The 19,612-nt window shown below is 37.7% G+C and overlaps 1 protein-coding gene across 1 annotated transcript; it reads right to left on the reverse strand.

Moving 5' to 3' along the window:
* Positions 1-3,723: 3,723 nt before the first annotated feature.
* Positions 3,724-18,160, reverse strand: LOC121375242 (E3 ubiquitin-protein ligase RBX1). Its single transcript, XM_041502569.1, has 6 exons — positions 18,009-18,160; positions 13,970-13,997; positions 11,214-11,264; positions 10,482-10,552; positions 8,137-8,222; positions 3,724-4,907 (listed from the first exon to the last, which is right to left on the reverse strand). Exons 1-6 carry the CDS (start codon positions 18,105-18,107, stop codon positions 4,895-4,897), a joined length of 348 nt encoding a protein of 115 aa, XP_041358503.1. The 5' UTR covers positions 18,108-18,160; the 3' UTR covers positions 3,724-4,894.
* Positions 18,161-19,612: the final 1,452 nt, after the last annotated feature.

Below are 19,612 nucleotides of genomic sequence, written 5' to 3' on the forward strand. Positions count from 1 at the left end.
GTTAATAGAATATCATTTGGTAAATATTTATAACATTAAAGCAATCCATGACAACATTTGAAAGTTATAAGCAATTATAAACTTAGCGACGTTCAAAATGCCCTCGACTTTAAATTGGCATCAGATGCATGGGATTACTGAATACTCAAAGCAAATGATAGCCATCAGTTTAAATAATTACAATATTAAAAGCAATTGGAGAACGTTTAATAAAGATCCAAATTACCATGACCTAGCCTTGATATCACAGTTATGGTGGTACTTATGTGTGTTGATACAAAGCCCATCTCGTTAACTAACATACTAATCGTACACTTATGAAAGTCATTCATTAAGGATTCCATAGCGAAAGGCCGTTAAAGAAACTTGAACCACATGTTAAGTTGTAAATGGCCTACCTAGTCAGCTCCATGTTCTAGTGGATAAGCTGTTGGACAACCAAGCAGACAACCGCGGTTCAAATCCCGTCAAAGTTGGCTCACACTTTCATTCATCTTTCTTACCTATCACCCTATCTGTGCCTACCATTCTTGTTATGATAAAAAAAGAGAAAAAAAAGAAGAAAAAACTTTCCACAGCTGGTGGAAAATGGCAGGTGTGTGTCACAGATAACCACAAGCACCTGTCATAGTTGGAGAGACAAGGACTGGGATGTGGTGGTGGACAGTGAAAGAAGTTGAAAAATAGAAGCTGCCAGATCGGGAAGAATGAGATGGAATTCAAAGGAGAGAAAGGAAAGAAAAAAAAGAAAGAAATGTTTTATTTAACGAAGCACTCAACACATATTATTTACGGTTCCGATTAGCAGCAAGGGATCGTTTATTTGCGCTTCCCACAGGCAGGATAGCACAATTTAACTAAATATATTTCAATTTGCATCAATAGAACGAAATGGAATTATAGTATTTTTCTCTTTTTTTAAAACCCAAAGATTGGTATGCTATGTTCGAGCAAAAACGACCACTCACGATACTCAAGTGATAATTTTCTTTTCTTTGGGACTACGTAATTGGTCAGTTTTGTGATTTTAGATGGGGAAAGTCTACTTAATCAAGGGTTTTACAGAATTACTTACAGTAATAAAGCAAGACGGCTGATCGATTACGATTAGATGGATGTCCGTGCGGTTAACACACAATACCCTGTGATCTTAATGAAAGAGGCACGTCTTTTTAGTTGGTTTAGACACAGTGTCTGGGGACCGTCTAAATATAAACCTGCCAATCAGGAACCACAAGTACAGGCCACGGAAAGAAAAGACCAATAGACCTCTTTCACATTCCACTGCGCATGCGCCCGTTGCGGGGTAACTCGAGGACGCAAACCGCGAACTCACGCGGCGAGATCTAACAAAAATAGACCTGTGGACAAGTTGGGGGGCATAGACAATGGGAGGCCACGCAATAGGAATGTGAATATATCCATGATTAATTATTCTATCAGTAGGGAACCCAAAAATTCTGTCGACATCCAACAAGACATATTGGAGACATTTGTGAATTATAGCTTATCACGAAATAAAAACATATTTTGTTGTTAACGCCCGACAAACCATCGGTTCGGATTCGTACGCAATAAATATCAGATATGGGCTGAAATAATATTAATGTATGCGCGCGTGTATGTATAGAGATATTTATTGTATTTAACATAATTTAAATATTTATAAAGCATTATACAGATAAATACATTCAGGATTCTTGTCGGGATTTCTTTTTTCCAAATTATTAAAAATTTTGTTCGGTATCTAGAATAAAATTAAATGATACATATGGAAGTTGAGCTATGGTATAAAACATTAGAATCAGGCCCGTAGGTACGATATCTGGAGTTGGAGGAGGGGACACAATCAGTAGTGGAGGGACAGTCTAATTGGTGGGGCGGAGGGAGAAGCCATATTTTAAATCGGGTTTATAAAAGTGAGGTCCATTGCCGGTCCCGGCATTTTCCCTATGTAATGTTACCAAATCGAGCACTTTTTATCTCGAGCACGCTAACCTCGAGTACCAGGCTTATGTCGAGCACATTTTGGTGTCCCTAGGTATACTTTGTTGGTTTTTCCTCGAAGTATCACTTCCGGGTGAGAGTTCATTGATGACGGTCCACTATAGTTCCCAATTGTAGCACATGTTATGGTTCACATATTCACTTCTAGGAAATGGTGAAGAATTAAAACAATATGTATGTTTAATGGTAAGCCTTCTGGCTGTATTTTGCTTATGTTATTTTGTAATATTGTGCATCGACCTTTTGGGACATGGGTATATAAAGCAAGTGACAGTCGGGGTGAATCGGTTAATGAACCACCTGTTCGAACCGGTACTACAGCCAGATGCGTTTATATAGCAAAAAACTGAGACGGAAATGTTCACAATTTCGGAGTGAATATAAATGCTTATATAATGTATGTTTGCAATGGTATATGTTGTTAGTGCCAACGAGAACCCGTTCTATGGGCAATCTTCGCTTGAAGTTGGGCAGTTTAACATGGGTTTCAATGGCAGATGACATCTGTGTAGTGAGACATATCGCTTTTATTTGCCATTTTTGTTCTTCCTTAAATTCCTCCCAAGTAATAAAGAGCACTGTATACATTGCATTAAACTGGAGCGGGTCCAGGCGTTTATGAAAGGGAGATGCCAGTTTGAAGGCGAACTCCTCAGTCCCTGCTGATATTTGCATACCATATAGATATATAGGACTTCTCCCTATACTTGTAAATGTGTATCAAAGTGCTGATGGTATCGCTAACGATATCGACCAATGTTCTCAGGTACAAAATACAAAATAGTAACCAAACACTATTGTACATACTGATATATGTTTACTTCAAACTGTGATGACAATCTTTGAGCCGCGTTTACAGACGTCAAATATCAGATATTATTTCAAGTGAAGTTGTATGTATCTGATATAAATGATAGTGAAAATAAAATAGCCGTCACATTTAACCGTTTTCAAGGGCGTAGCGAGAGCTGGATCTGGGCGGGGGGGGGGGGGGGGGGGGGGGGGGGGTCGAATATGAACCAAGTGGACCTTTTTTATTTTGTTTTTGCACCACCAGAAACTCCATATGTATAAACCTGTATGTTTTAGTTCTGAAAGCAGACCATGGTTTTATTAATTAATTATACGATTATACTTGTTGATATTAAGCAATAATGTGCATTATATATCGTTGAATATGCATACCAGGTCAAATGCCTTGATTGTCCCTTCCTTTAAGTTTAAATCGGCGTAACCATGCTTTTGAAACTACCTTGTCTATAAATATCTGCGAAGGTATCATAAAATAGTCCAACATATTCTAGAATGATGTCTGTAAACATGCCAAAGACAGAAGTGGAACCAGACTTTCACCATAATATGTTGATGTGGTCAGACAGCTGAACAGAAATCATAATTCTATTGGCTTGTATTATGCATTGCATGCCTGCCACAAAAGAAGATCTTTCGACGCACTGAACCTCAAGGGAGCAGTCTACCACCCTCTTTGATAATACATTTTGTACATGCATACTTAAAGTATGCAGAATGAAGAATGCATTTCAAAAATTAGCTTTTTTAGTTTTAAACATTTCTTTAGGTTTACGAATCCACAAACATTTAACAAAAATGTTAAACTACATGTAAGTCATATCTATTATTTTTTTTACTCCAGAAATCTACCAAAAAAACTACAATTAAATTGATAAAATAATAGTTCAAAACAGCAACACCAAATTCACAATAATTAAATTTTATTTGCATTCAGACAATTTAACGCAATTATACTGGTTGAACATGACAACATTTTTTAAATATTCCTGACAAATACCATATGTATCTTCTCATTCTAACTGCAGAACATTGGATACATAGTGCACTATGAAACTTGCACATTTTGTTCCTGTGATTTCAACATGAATGACCCTTATACCATGGTCTAAATTGCCTCAAAGACTAAATCTTGAGAATGTAATTCACAATTTAATAAATTTCAGAAACTAAACCAAATTTTAAATTTGAAAATTGGACCTGGGGAATTCCTCTGATGGGCATTTCAATTGTCAAACAATTTATACCAAATTGTAAAGAGACAGTGAGTGCATTCTGTATTGTGATTGGTTAATTACATTAATTTTCCGGGATCAAATAGGCAATAACACCCGGAAAGCTAATGACGTTATTAGCAATTAGAACGGGCGAAATTGATGATTCAAGGGTCTACAGTTAGATTGTAGCCAGGTATTTTTTTCAAGAAATACCAAATATACAGTCAGTTCTGTAGAAAAACTATTCAGTTTACAATGGACATAACCATATTGAATTTTTAGATTTGCGGGTGTTATTGTAAACCAAATTTTAAATTAAAAAATTGGACCTGGGGAATTCCTCTGATCGCCTTTTCAATTTGCAAACAATTTATACCAAATTTGAACATCACACTTTATTATTTGATGGACACTCATACCAAATATAAACACAATATGTATGATATAAATAGTCTAAACATTACAAAATAAATATTAGTCAAATGGCTAATAATGCTTTCAGTCCAGTCTATACCCTTGCTTGTTCTAGCCCCAACCCGTAGCTGAAGTACCATCATGTGCAATGTTTGACCAAAGTTTAATGGCCAATAAACCATCTTGACCAGGGCTAGCTCTGGGTGTGTAGAACATTTTGCCAAATTTATCCATTAAACTCTAAAAATTGCAGAAACCAACCATCATTTTCACCAAAATATCAATCAATACATGAAATTCTTTCGCCAAATTCAAATAAAATTCGCCAGTTGTGTTTAAAATTTGCAATTGGCGAATTTGGCGAGTGCCAGAGCTATCCCTGCTGACAGAAAATGTATTCCACATAGAACCAAAAAACAATTACTTCTTTTCCTATTTTCCGCAATTCAGTGGCCATACCTGTAATTAAAAGAAATCAGATACTAATATGAAGCACAACTAACACATGAACAAAATTACTTGCTTATTAACACATATCACGTTCTATTGACAAGATCAAACATGGAAAACATTTGTGCAATTTTCCCAAATCCGGCCCCATAAGTGAAATGTGAGTTGTAAGGCATGATTTTATATTATTAAAATGAATCATGGTGCATTTTAATAGAATAAGAATACAGAAAACGTTTTTCAAATTTGGACATGTCATGTTACAGTGTTCTCGCTGGGTGAAAATTAAAAGAGGGCGGTTGCGCGGGAAAAGGTGGGGGTGGGCTTGGTTACCATATTGTTATGTGTTGGTATGTGGAAAGACATACTCCTTATTTTGCCTGCAAAAAGGTTTATATGAAATACAAGCAGACTCGTCTTTTAATCAAACTGAAGATGTTATCGGTCTGGCATTCACAGGCAGTTCTGGTTTTGCTGAACTGATCAAAATTTTAATATTATTATTTTAATAAAGATTTCAAGATATACGAAAAACAATAAAGGTGTTTGTAACGTGATCCCCATATGTCGGATACATTTTTTGTTATTTCCATCTTCATCGAATAAATTGATCGCTGTGATAAAATATTATGTTTTTATTATGGCTGTGTATATATACTCTTCAAAAAAAGAAACGCAAAAGGGTACAAATGGGTTATAACTCCGATTTTATGTTTCCTACCGGTTCATGCTTTGTGAATATAAGGTCATTGCATGTCCCAAACACATTCCCATGGTTACATTCGATAAAACGCAGCTACTGTACAATAAAGTTCCAAAATGTGAATATTCGCAAAAACGCAGCCACGTGCAAACCATGTCACCACTGCACGTGCGTTGTCTGCACGTGCAACATGAACACCAACAGTATAAAAGTGCAGGGTGTTCGCTTGCCTGGCCTCTGTATCTGGCCGACAGTTGACAATCCAGGACATGCCACGTCTCAGTGAACCGCAGAGAAACAATGCCATCGGCCGACTAGACGCAGGCGAATCCAGAACGGCCGTTGCCAGGGCATTCCATGTGTCCCCAAGCACCATCTCCAGACTGTGGGGACCGTTACCAGCAACATGGATCAACACGTGACCTCCCTAGATCCGGTCGACCACGGGTCACTACCCCCGGGCAGGACCGCTACATCCGGGTACGCCACCTTCGGGAACGATTGACTACTGCCACCTCCACAGCCGCAGCAATACCAGGTTTGCGCAGGATATCCGACCAGACCGTACGGAACCGCCTACGTGAGGTAGGAATTCGTGCCAGACGTCCAGTTCGAGGTGTCATCTTAACACCACAACACCGTCGACTCCGACTGCAGTGGTGCCAGATTCATCGACAATGGCCTCAACTGCGATGGAGACAGGTGTGGTTCAGTGACGAGTCCCGATTTCTGCTCCGACGTCATGATGGAAGATGTCGCGTGTATAGGCGTCGTGGTGAACGTTATGCGGCAAACTGCGTGCAGGAAGTGGACAGATTCGGCGGGGGTAGTGTCATGGTGTGGGCAGCCATCTCACACACTGGCAGAACTGACCTGGTCCACGTGCAGGGCAACCTGAATGCACAGGGCTACATTGACCAGATCCTCCGGCCACACATCGTTCCAGTTATGGCCAACGCCAACGCAGTGTTCCAACATGACAACGCCAGGCCTCACACAGCACGTCTCACAACGGCTTTCCTACAGAACAACAACATTAATGTCCTTCCTTGGCCATCGATATCACCGGATTTGAACCCAATTGAGCATCTATGGGACGAGTTGGACCGACGCCTCCGACAGCGACAACCACAGCCCCAGACCCTGCCCGAGCTGGCAGCAGCCTTGCAGGCCGAGTGGGCCACCATCCCCCGGGACGTCATCCGTACTCTGGTTGCTTCAATGGGCAGGTGGTGCCAGGCAGTTGTCAACACACACGGAGGCCACACCCGGTATTGACTCCAGATGACCTTGACCTTGGTGGTGTGTCCTATCACTTACTCCTATGGACTAGAGTGAATTGTGAACAATCCTGCAACATTTGGTAATTATCGGACTCACCATTCAATAATTAAATCAATTCTCCAAATGTTACTACAATGTGGTTTTGCGTTTCTTCTTTTGAAGAGTATATATCATTTGGCACTCAAAATAAATCATTTTAATGATAAACACTATCACTTCCGTTGTTTTTATAAGCGGTTATACCCCCCACCCCTCAAAATGAAACATTTACAATATTTTATAAAGCACTGTTGAATAAACAGAATGACAGAAATTAAAAATCATCAGTTACAATCAATTATATCTGCAATTGAGGACAAAATATCAGATGATAGTGGAAACAAAGACAGAATGACCGTTCTGATCACGTGACAAATTTGGTGCCAAATAAGTGGGGGGTTTTCAATCTGATACTGCCAAATCCGTAAAAAATAAAAATGTTTTCATTGCTCAAATAAAATATAACTTTTATTGTGTGTATTAAACATACAGATAGATACAGATATGGGACAAAATAGAGGCTGTTAAAAATAGTGTTAAATTACGTTACAGTAGCTGTCGTAAATGTTTTGTCAATTGCTTTTTCGAAAATCACAACGCAGCTTGTTTCCTTTGATGTCCAGTGTGCAGACTGATCGTTGTGTTTTTTTATGTGTGGAAAAAAGTGTGCATTTGGAAATGGCGGAGATAGGTGCTGTAAAATATAGTAGGGTGCTGTAAAATAAAGAGGGGTGCAGAAAAATAAAAGGAGGGCGGAGAACATGAAAGGAGGGCGGCAAAATGCAATAGCTGGACGGTCCGCCCGGCTTAAATAGAGCAGCAAGAACACTGATGTTATATTTTTACTAGTCAGTTGGGTAAGATAATCAAAGTGACTATTAGATTTTGCAACCAAAATAATCCCATAAATGACCCATTTTACAATATACATATTGTATCACCTTGCCATTAGTAGTACTCCCATTCTGTGGTTCAGTCTTGTACAATGAAACCCCTCTAAACCGGACACCATTGGGACCAAGACAACTGTTTGGTATTAAGAGGGATCCAGTTTTGAGAGGTTAAGTTCTGTACTGGTTATTAAAAAGGGACTCATGTAAAACGTCCATTTTGAGGTAAGTCCGGTTTACAGAGGGTCCAGTCTGGAGAGGTTTCACTGTATTTTAAAACACCAGGCAATCTTCATACATCTGCTATAGAACAAAAACTTACTTTTGAAACTCCCACTCTCGGTTGTCAAGGGGACAAACCTGTCGAGTCTTCAACCATCTTGTGATACAGTGGAAATGGAATGCATGCTGAAACAAAATTAATTAATTAATTTTAAAGCTTTGCAATAAATAAATTGTATAAACTTACTTTATTTATTAATACATTATATAGGTCAATTTTCAAACCGAGAGGTCAAGCTGGGTCTCACTGAACATTCATTCAATCATTCCAAACTGGGCTCTAACCTCCTAGGGCTAGAAATTTAAAATGAGAAATTTAATTATAATTTTATTTTAATTGTAATTAAGGTTTTTGGAATACATGCTCCAAATTTTACTGTACCATAATATATTAAAAAATAAAACTTTATTAAAAATGTTTTTATAATGTTTTATCCTTTTAGATTGGTGCTTCCCTTTTGGTTAATATCAAAATTGCCCCACCGTAAGTAAATTCAGAAACCCTAGTGGTATAGGGACATGTTAAAATAGTTCAAGTTCCAAACTGCAGAGGAGAACTTACTAGAAGTCTAGCATAAATTAGGTGCCAGATATAAAGTATGTTTTAAGCTGGACCCCTCCTCATGGCTAAAAAAAAATCAAAAATATATATGAGCAATTCAGCAAATTTGGATTAAAAAATGTGTATCCAAATTCAAATTTCAATTAGCAATATAACAAAAATAAAACTCTTTAAAGAAGATTAGTTAATTAATTTTCAAATTAGCGTTTTGGCAATTTAATAATTTTATATAACAGCATAATCGCCACATTCAATATCTATTTGCAATTTGGCGAACAAATGATTAAACCCTGCAGGGGTACACAAATGTGAAATTGTGGTGGGCAACCAGTAGCTGAAGTTTGGTTGCCCAACATCATCTCTTGGTTGCCCACATATTTCATTAAAGTTTTATGAATATAATTTTGAACTGTCATTAAAATGAAATTAAAATTAAAATATTTTTATTATTATCATTACTTACCAGTTTTTTTTAGTTGTTTTTTTAGCATTATTTATCTACAGCTCATCTTCTTTTGGGCTGTCATGGTCAGTTCTACAGGGTTTTCAATTATTAAAACAAAGATAAGCTTATCAATTTGGGAAGGGGTGGTTCAACAATTACCTGACACAAATCGGGCTTTTATTACCCCCACCCCACCCACCCCCATCACAACATCGTGTAATGCTGGGGAAAACATGCACACACACACGCAAACACATGCACGCACACACTTCACCCCCTCCAAAAAAGGGGGCGAACAAACTCTAAAATTATGTAATACTCGTTTCAACGGCTGCATCATCCATTCCCAAAGATTGTGACATACTTTAGCCAACATTATTCAGTGCAAAATTTTTATGACTTCTCAATTTCTGTGTATGAGATCGAACAAATTAAACACGAGTAATATTACAAGATATTGTTTTTAAAAGAATATATAATTCTTAACAAACAACCCCCACCATTCAATAATGCGTATAATTCCAATGACGCAAAACGTCGCAGGAATTGCTTAATTATTGAACGGCTCCTTAGAGTGAAAAAGGGCGGGAATACTCTGTAAAACAGTGTACACATGATGATCACGAGTAGCAGGCCTGATCCGCATTTTCAGTGATACCAAACATTTTCTCTCATGTCAATTCGACCCTACTCAGTACATGTATTACTAGTTTGTTCCTATCCGGATTATTTCACCACCAAATACATATTTTATATTGATGATATTACTAAACCATTTAACAAAAATACAATTTAATTCATGAAAATAAAATACAAAGAACTTAAAACATGAAAACACGTTATGAAGTAAAGTTAATAATGAAAACATTTAAGAAATATTTCATTATTAATTAGAATAAAGCTTGCCAGATGGTGTCACAATCACTCTCGGTAAGCACAAGTCGTCAGCATTGACATGCGTCAATAAGGTTTTTCGGGTGAATAGGAAATATTTTGCAGTGAGAATTGGTAGGAACCAGCTAGTTTCAGGACGAAATATCTGGCATATGGCTTTTCCAAACGCCTCCTGCCAAAATAATGCATGGTGGATGCTGAGTGAATGGCAGCGTTAGGGTGGATACTTATATTGCCTGTCAGTCATGTTGTCAGTGCTGATACTTTTGAATTGCCCATGACTGTCCGAGTGTCGTGAAGTTTGGTTTTTCATTTTATTTGTTTTATGATTTTCTTGGCTGCACGTCGGGCAACTGTTTGACAAAGAATGGTTGCTTGAAACATATTTTGGTTGTCCCAGCTGTGTGGACAACCGATTTGTGCACCCCTGCCCTGTATAAGAAATATATGCAAACATATTAACAACTGCAGCACCAATACTTACGTTACAGACACCCCAAGCTACTGTACATTCTTCACTAGTTGCAGAAGCCTGATTTGCTTGACACTCAATACCTAAAAGAACAAAAAGAAGAAAACAAATCTTAAACCCAAAAATTCTTAACACAAATGGAAAATTTTTTACTATTAATATTTTTTATACTTTTAACTTTGAAAGTAGCAAAAGGTGGTGAATAAAACAATTATTCTGAGAGTACTACAAAAGCAATACATGTCCCCTATCAGGCCCAACAAATTTCCATATCTCCAAAGTTCAAGGGCCATAATTCTGTGAACAATGTGTAAATCGTCATGAAAGTAAAACTTGATCAATAATAGTACATGATAAAGCTATACACAAAATGTCAGCTCAGTATCTTGAGGCATTGCACAGAAATGTCTGGAAGTTTGTTTTTCGTATGCTTATGTTCAAGAGCTATACACATGTAACTGTGTCAAAAATGGCTAAATTGTCACGAAAGTCATGATCTGTAAAAGTATACAATAAAGTTATACACAAAATTTCAGCTCAATATCATTGGGGAGAAAATGTCTGGAAAACAAATTCAATGGCCATAATTCTGTCACAAATCGATAAATTCCCATGAAAGTCAAACTTGATCTATAATAGTATATGATAAAGATATTCACAAAATGTCAGTTCAATATCTCAAAGCACTGTGAAAAAAACATCCAGAAAACTGCATGTGGAGAGACAGTCCAAGCCCGTACTTACACAAGTCCATAATGTGATTTCGGCAAATAGCACAATTGTCAACGACAATATCTGCAACAGATTTAAAAGACATTTAGATATATATATATGTAAAATATTGTACAAATACACCTAAGAACTTGTCCAGTCTTGAAAACCAGATGGATAGTTTCCACCAACATGTTACATTTTTAATAAATAAACCTGGAGATATCAGACTGTCAAAAATTACATGCTTTTAAAATAAATGTAAGTTTACATGTTTATTGGTATAATAGAGGTTCTTTTTTTTGGGCAAGTCATTTCACAAGTTTAGCAGGGGCAGTTAACATCTGTTTTGTTTTTAGTATGTACCTTCCATCAATTCAAGCCTGCCATAACTGACTGCAACAAAGTGTGCATAGAAAAAATAAAGTCACATAATATACTTGTCTCCTACCTCCATTATATGTGTGTGAGTAATTCAGAAATCTCATTAATTTTTTTCAAAGAATGATGTGTTCTTTCATACATGTCTTTCTTATTGCATTCTTAACTAGTTACCGGATCAATAATAACTAAAACATTATTTCTCTATTTCAAAGTACCGGTATTTATTTAGAATGTATTCTGAATTTATGAGGTCAGGTTAGGTCATAGGGCTTTACATGCACATTCAGAGCAAGCTGGGGGTGATGGTGCTATTGAATTTGGAATGGAGCAAAGTATTATGCCAAAGAGAAAAGGTGCGCAATTTAGGTTGAGGAAATTGGGCGCAATTTTGAACGGTTGACCAAAAAGAAAGTTCCAGAGCTAATATAGGTTTTGACATTAGTGAATCGAGAGTAGCTCGTTAATTAGACCTCTATGATGCTGTGGTGTCTCCCTAGGTTGTCCATATGGCCCTTAAAAAGGGCCTGACCACTTCTAGTCATGGCATGACAACCCAGGGGAGGCTCGTGCACACACCGGTAGGCAAGGCGCTGTTGTTCCGGATTTTTTCCAAATCTTCTTGTTGTTGCAGTCAATGACGTCCTCCTCTTCAGTGTCACCAAGTACCAAGTAGACCACCAGCAGCAAGTATTTGGGGGTGGGATAAGGTAGGCTGGTATTCTTTTGTCCGGCTTCCCCTGGGTGCAGTGCAATTGTGTACTCGGAGACGGTATCCTTTTGTCCGGCTCCTTATTATAGTACGTGCTGGACCATTAAATGGGGGCGGGTGCATTGTCATCATTAGTCAATGCACCCTATGTACTGTTGTGGTGGTGCATGCTGTCTGTTTGTATACCCTAGTTTGGTGTTGAGGTTGTTCCTATTGTCCTAAGTCCCTATTCTAGTGTACTCAATGGTTATCCAAGACCACCCCCCCCCCCCCGTCTTTGGATTATAATGAAATACAATGACGGGGGGAGGGGGGGGGGGGTATACTAGCCTAGCTATCTAATTTGAAGGTGGTTTTTTTGTTTTTTCCCCCTTATAGTGGAAGTATTGGTTAAAAAGCCTAGTGCTTAGCATATTTTATTTGGCTACCAAAAACGATGCGTTTATTAAGTCAGTCGTCAACTGTCGGTAGGAAAAAAAAAAGTAATGTTTTATTTAATGACGCACTCAACACATTTTATTTACAGTTATATGGCGTCAGACATATGGTTACGGTCCACACAGATTTTAAGAGGAAACCTGCTGTCGCCACTATATGGGCTACTCTTCCAATTAGCAGCAAGGGATCTTTTATTTGCACTTCCCACAGACAGGATAGCACAAACCATGGCCTTTGTTGAACCAGTTATGGATCACTGGTCGGTGCAAGTGGTTTACACCTACCCATTGAGCCTTGCGAAGCACTCACTCAAGGTTTGGAGTCGGTATCTGGATTAAAAATCCCATGCCTCGACTGGGATCCGAACCCAGTACCTACCAGCCTGTAGACCAATGGCCTACCACGACGCCACTGAGGCCGGTCTGTTGGTAGGAAGAATATGTCAATAACTGTATACATGCGTAAGAAGTTAAATTTCATTTCCCACCCCCTCAAAAATCGTATCCAAGTTTGCACTTATTAGTAAGCTGAATTATAATATCTAACAGGTTAATCTTACTTCTTATTTATCCGATTGTCTGGATTTCTATCGGCTTCTTCTTCAGGAACCCTAAGTGACTCACCTTATGTTGCTATAATAAAGCTTGTATTTGGTAGTACATGGTGCAAGTGCAAAGACAAAGTCGTGCGGTTTTATGGAAAAAGATTAATTAATTTATAGTGTCATGTGAAGACAGGCATAGCCAGGGGAGGCAACTCATTTTCCCCACCACTACCTGATATATTTGCTTGTCATCAAATAACATGACTTATAGAGAATCCTGGCTACGCCAAAGTTGTATTAAATGGTTATGCTCCCAAAGTTGTTACTGAAAAAATCTGACATAGTTTACTAGTTTAGTACTGGATTAGACAGACACGAAATATTCAATATAGGTATTATACCCAAGGCACATGGCTTAAGTTCATCTGAAAAGTTTTATGTGTTGACTTGTAACATACATTAAGTGGTCATCCTAATGGCTAAGAGCTACATGTAGACTCATGATAAACATTTAAGAAAAAGTTAATATTTAAAAACTTAAATAAATTTAACTAAACATGTATAATATTGTGTTATACCCAAATGTTTAAACCATTAAAATTTTATAAACTTTTGAGTACGACTTTGACTTTTGGAAATTGTACATACAATTCAAACATTCAAACATACAAGGATTAAATTAATAAATTTAACATGAATTTGTTTGACACTTACCCCAGGCCCAAAGTGCTACAGCATTCCACTGGAAAAAAAAAATTAACTTAAAATATAGGAAAGAATATATGAAAATTTGTACAGGCAGGAGTGTAAATTATTTCTAGGTGTCTAAATTACATGTAATTCTACATATACATTTTAAGTGCAGGGGTGCAGAAAGTACTCGCCAAATGCGAGTAAAAATTCTGATGGACGAGTTAAACAATACAACTACTAGTCCGATAGGCGATCTGGTTTTGTTAATCAAGATTTCAGGGGTGGGGGAGGGTGTGTGTCTTTTTTATTTAGGTTGCTATGTGATGTTGATCACTAGGCCAACCAAGTTATTAATAATGTTTTTGTCAAATTTGTATAGATCTATCATTTGAAGGAGGAAATGTTTTATTTAACGACACACTCAACACATTTTTATTTCTTTTATTTATGGTTATATGGCATCAGACATATGGTTAAGACTATCATTTGAAGTGTATATTATAATATTGCTAAACAATAATATTTTGATCTATGGGCTGGCGGACTAGTAGAAATACTGGCGGGCTGGTACATTTTAGTTGGTTATGGTCCGGATGGCTAGTGAGATATTTTCCATTTCTGCACCCCTGATGTGTATTTCTTACATAGATAACATACAATGTACACTCATGTCACATTAGTCTCTGTGGCACAAAAGTCTGTGCATGTTAATTGCATTTCACTATGTCTTGAAACAAATGTTGGGGTATGTTTGTAAACAAACACTGTTAATTTAATTCACCAAACAGTTGTTAAAACACATCTTGATTGTGAACATATGTATAAAACTGGTAGAAAAAAACCTCTGAATTAATGCACTAAAAGTATACTTTTGCCAGCCTTGATCAATGTGTTTTTGTATCACCTGTCAACATGTGTCTGTCACCACAGTAATAATCACCCTTGCATATCAACTTAAAGGGACACACCCTAGCTACGTTTATTTGTTAACCATTACGGCGTTGTTTTTCGCTATTAAACCCCATTTTCACAAATAAAATTGCACTTTACTTACATTTTATTATTTAGAATAGACATTTCCATTCACCTGAAGTGCTTTTTGGTAATCCTGATGTTTGTAAAACCACGAAATGCATTTTTTGCATTTTTTCACAAGACGTATTGTTGATAAAAAAACGTTAAGCAAGCGAGGTCCAATCTATTTTTAGAGGGGATATTTCCATTTCAATATCACAGACGTTGGTATATCACGTGACCGTTATCATTTTGGTTCGGTTTGTTTTCTCGTGCACTGTTCGCGCAATCAACATCCGATTTGTTGTTGTTCATTTGTGAGATTTTTCTTCACAGTTCGTGAACATTTTCAGTAACAATAAAGTTCAGACAAGTAAGTGTCTCAATACAAAATGTTACAAACCCTTAAAACCAATAATTTTTCTAAGTCTTACGATATCTGGAGAGGGGATACAATCAGGACAGAACAGTTGGAACATGTCCAGGAGAGGTGAAACGAACGCACCCCAAGTCTGTGAAATTTGTCGTGACGTAGGCATTGTTGTGCTTCGAGCAACATCTACTGGTGACATCCGAATACTAACTTTCAAAATTATTTCAAGCAATTGGGACATGGGGATTCCCATGGTATTTATCGATATAAAACCTGCTTTTTCACTCCATTTGATAAAAACGTGATCTAAGTGTGTTACAGGTTTGTAGATTAACCAAATTATAATTTATTTTCGCTGGATGGAACTAGGGTGTGCGGCTTTAATAAATACAAGTTTACATAGAAGCTTAAACACATACAGTATTGTAATTTTTGAATCCATAAATTAAATAAAGGTTTTATTTTTATCCAAGTGACACAACACAGCCAATATGGCTGCCAAGATTATAAAGTTTACAGCATGCTTATTTTTAGCTATAGTCTGTTTTATAAAAGTTATCATTGATTGTCCTATATGGCTAACAAACACTTTTGTGCTCATTTGCATGTTAATAAGACAACTTTTGTTGAATAATGATCATAAATTTTGACATTGGCTTTTTTATATTGTCATTTTGTGTTATCCAAACACCATTTATATTTATCTCATTTGCATAATCTAAATTTTCCTGAAACAGACTATAATAGGAAGGGTTTGTCCATCCTTCAACTTTGTTGCTTCTGTGAACATTAGCGACAGAAGCGGTTGTTTTAATGTTTGCTGTGCAGACTTATGTGCCATCATGCAGACCAGGGGTGCCACTAAAAATGAACTCATTACTTGAGTTTAAAAAAATTAAAAAATTAAAATAACTTTCAGTAACTAGTAACATGTTTATTGTTCCATTGTACATGTTGTATACTGTGGTGGTGAAATTTTGTTTTTTTTAAAGGAAAGATTTTAACTTTAAAATATAAAACAAATGCTTAGGTGGGCAGATTTAGGTGCCACCTGATACATGTTTCTGACATGAATAACACACATTTTATATTTTCAACTCTTAGACAAAAGACATTAATTGTACATGAAATTTTCTCTTTTGAAGAAAGTCTTCAGAAAGATTTCCAACTGTTACCATTATAACTGATACATGTCCAAAGTGTGTATTAAACTTTTGAATCTCACCCTAATCCCAAAACTAACCCTAACCTTAAAACTAACCCTAACCTTAAAACTAACCCTAAGGCTAATCCTAACTCTAACAATAGAGTAGGGGCTGGACGTAAACCCAGTGGTAAAGTGCCTGTTTGATGCGCGGTCGGTTTGGGATCAATTCCCTCAGTGGGCCCATTGGGCTATTTCTTGTTTCAGCTAGTGCACCACAACTGGTATATCAAAGGCTGTGGTATGTGCTATCCTGTCTGTGGGATGATCCTTTGCTATAGTACTAATGGAAAAATGTAGCAGATTTTCTCTCTAAGACTGTCTAAATTACCAACTGTTTGACATCCAATAGCCAATGATTAATAGATCAATGTGCTCTAGTGGTGTCGTTAAACAAAACAAACTTATAACAATAAGGGGGGTAACGGTCGGATATTTTACCAAGGTCATTTTGTGGGTCGAACCGATAATATTCAAGGGGCGAACTAACATACTTTTTTAAGAAGTGATGTGAGTGCGAACATGATTGGGGGCAAAATTTAGTTAATTAAGAGTTCGACCCGTACCTCCCTTTCAATGGGTATGGTAGTTTTAGGGATAAGGGGTCATTCCATATTAAATCAACAAATATTTGAGGTCGCCCACGCACTTCGGTCTCGGATTCACTTTGTACCAAACATGCCTCAGTTATCCACATGAACAACTATCAAGTTTGAGTTCTGAATTTCAAATAGTTTTGAAGTAATGGACATTTTCCTAACTATGGTAAGAGTTAAATTTAGCTGGAAAATGGCCACCGCAATTTTCCTGCTATATTTCAAGACCTATTATCTCAGGACATAATGGGCTTAGAGCCCTGAAATTGTGCATGGGCACTAAGGAGATTATAAAGGACTGATTTACAGCAGACTGGTGCTTTTCAGTCATCATACTGAATGACTGGATACAAATAAAAAATGTCGAAAATGCAAGTTTATTTCATGAGCACCCATTTTCCAGACTCTAAAACGATGTCTACTCTTACAAACTACATCACACTAGCTATAAAATGAGCTCAGTTTCAGGATTTTTTAAGTTAACCCACATTGGGGTTTTTGTCATTGAAAATGTTCCCAATCTGACATCTTTCTGATTTCGGAAGGGTGTTATTCCATAACTAAACAGCACATAGATTGTGCAGTGATTGTGCAGTGATTGGGGTGGAAATACAGAACTCAAACTTGAGATTTGTTCATGTGGATAACTGAGGCACGTTTGATACAAATTTCAAATGAATCTGAGACCGAAGTGCGTCACGCTTCTTAATAAACTTTTTGTCACATTTTGTGAGTCACTGAGCATGTTGAGCGATTGTTTTGAAAATGACAATAATCAAATTGAAATTTATAATCATGGGAAGGTGTGGGGGAAACTTCACTTTCCTTTACTTTTATTACAACTTGGGCCTTGCGACTAAAATCAGTACCAACCTTTTTAACTTCAAATCGTTTTTTGTTGCTTTTATCACAGCCAATTCCAGAAGGCTCCCCAATATCTTCCGAATCGTCAATGTCCATAGCAGCTGCCATTTTTGTAGTTTCTATTTTCACAACTGTTTGTCTTGAATGGGTATCAGGTCGTTTCGCCCTTATTCCCGATCGCCCCGTGTCGTTTTGCCCCGTGTCGTTTCGCCCTCTTTACAGGGTCGTTGCAAATCAGATATAGGTTATCCATTTGTAACCCTTTATCAACCATAAACACCATTTATATGTATATGTTATTATGGGTATTTATACGTTTTGCCCCCAAACAAATTCGCCCCTATAAGTTCACACCCCTCACCACACACACAAAGAAACAAAAGAAAAAGTCTGTCTAATCCAGTACTAAACTAGTTAACTATGTCAGATTTTTTCAGTAACAACTTTGGGAGCATAGCCATTTAATACAACTTTGGCGTAGCCAGGATTCTGGTGGAGAAAATGAGTTGTCTCCCCTGGCTATGCCTGTGTTCACATGACACTATAAATTAATTAATCTTTTTCAGAAATTCCATTAACGAGCTACTCTCGATTCACTAATATCAAAACCTATATTAGCTCGGCCATTTACCTTTCGACCGACCGTTCAAAATTGCGCTAAATTCCCTCAATCAAAATTGCGCACCCTTTTCTCTTTGGCATTTAACTGCTCCATTCAAATTCCATAGCACCACCACCACCCCCACCCGCCTGCTACCGATTTGATCGGGCTGCTGGTGCTCCCTTGCACCTGCCAGTGCAGGCGGTCCCTCCTCTCCCCTCCCCCCACCTTTCCTGTCATGGACGGAGGAGCCGGCCAAGGCCGGCTCTTGTGCCCACGACAGGTGTGCGCTACAACAACTTGTCCTGAATATGCACGTAAAACCCTATGGCATGACATCATAAATTCCATAAACCGCACGGCTTTGTCTTTGCACTTGCACCATGTACTACCAAATACAAGCTTTATTATAGCAACATAAGGTGAGTCACTTAAGGTTCCAGAAGAAGACGCCGATAGGAATCCAGACAGCCGGATACATTTACGTGTTGTCTTTTAGGCAATTGGTTGTTGATCAAATCTTGCGATCGTTGAAAAAGACGCCTAGCAGTCCCACAGTAATTTGAATGAAAAACAAAATTGATTGCAGTTGCATATATTTATATTTGCCATAATAATTATTAATGGAGGTTGGGACAAGGTTTAGACAAATAAGAGAAAGAAATGAAGAAGGAAATGTTTTATTTAGCGACGCACTCAACACATTTTATTTACGGTTATATGGCGTCAGACATATGGTTAAGGACCACACAGGTATTGAGAGAGGAAACCTGCTGTCGCCACTTCATGGGCTACTCTTTTCGATTAGCAGCAAGGGATATTTTATATGCGCCATCTCACATACAGGATAGTACATACCACGGTCTTTGTTACACCAGTCGTGGAGCACTGGCTGGAACGAGAAATAGCCCAATGGGTCCGCCGACGGGAATCGACCCTAGACCAACCGCGCATCAAGCGAACGCTTTTACCACTGGGCTACGTCCCGCCCTTAGACAAATAAGAGAGACAT

This window comes from Gigantopelta aegis, chromosome 6 (assembly GCF_016097555.1).
Source record: "Gigantopelta aegis isolate Gae_Host chromosome 6, Gae_host_genome, whole genome shotgun sequence".
NCBI lineage: Eukaryota > Metazoa > Mollusca > Gastropoda > Neomphalida > Peltospiridae > Gigantopelta > Gigantopelta aegis.

Excerpts from the sequence above, each read along its gene's own strand:
- LOC121375242 (XM_041502569.1), bottom strand. The coding sequence starts at position 18,107 with ATGGCAGCTGCTATGGACATTGACGATTCGGAAGATATTGGGGAGCCT. Across the intron at positions 10,553-11,213 it reads AAATCACATTATGGACTTGT|GTATTGAGTGTCAAGCAAAT; the intron begins GTAAGTACGGGC and ends TTGTTCTTTTAG. Across the intron at positions 8,223-10,481 it reads TAGCTTGGGGTGTCTGTAAC|CATGCATTCCATTTCCACTG; the intron begins GTAAGTATTGGT and ends ATTTTGTTTCAG.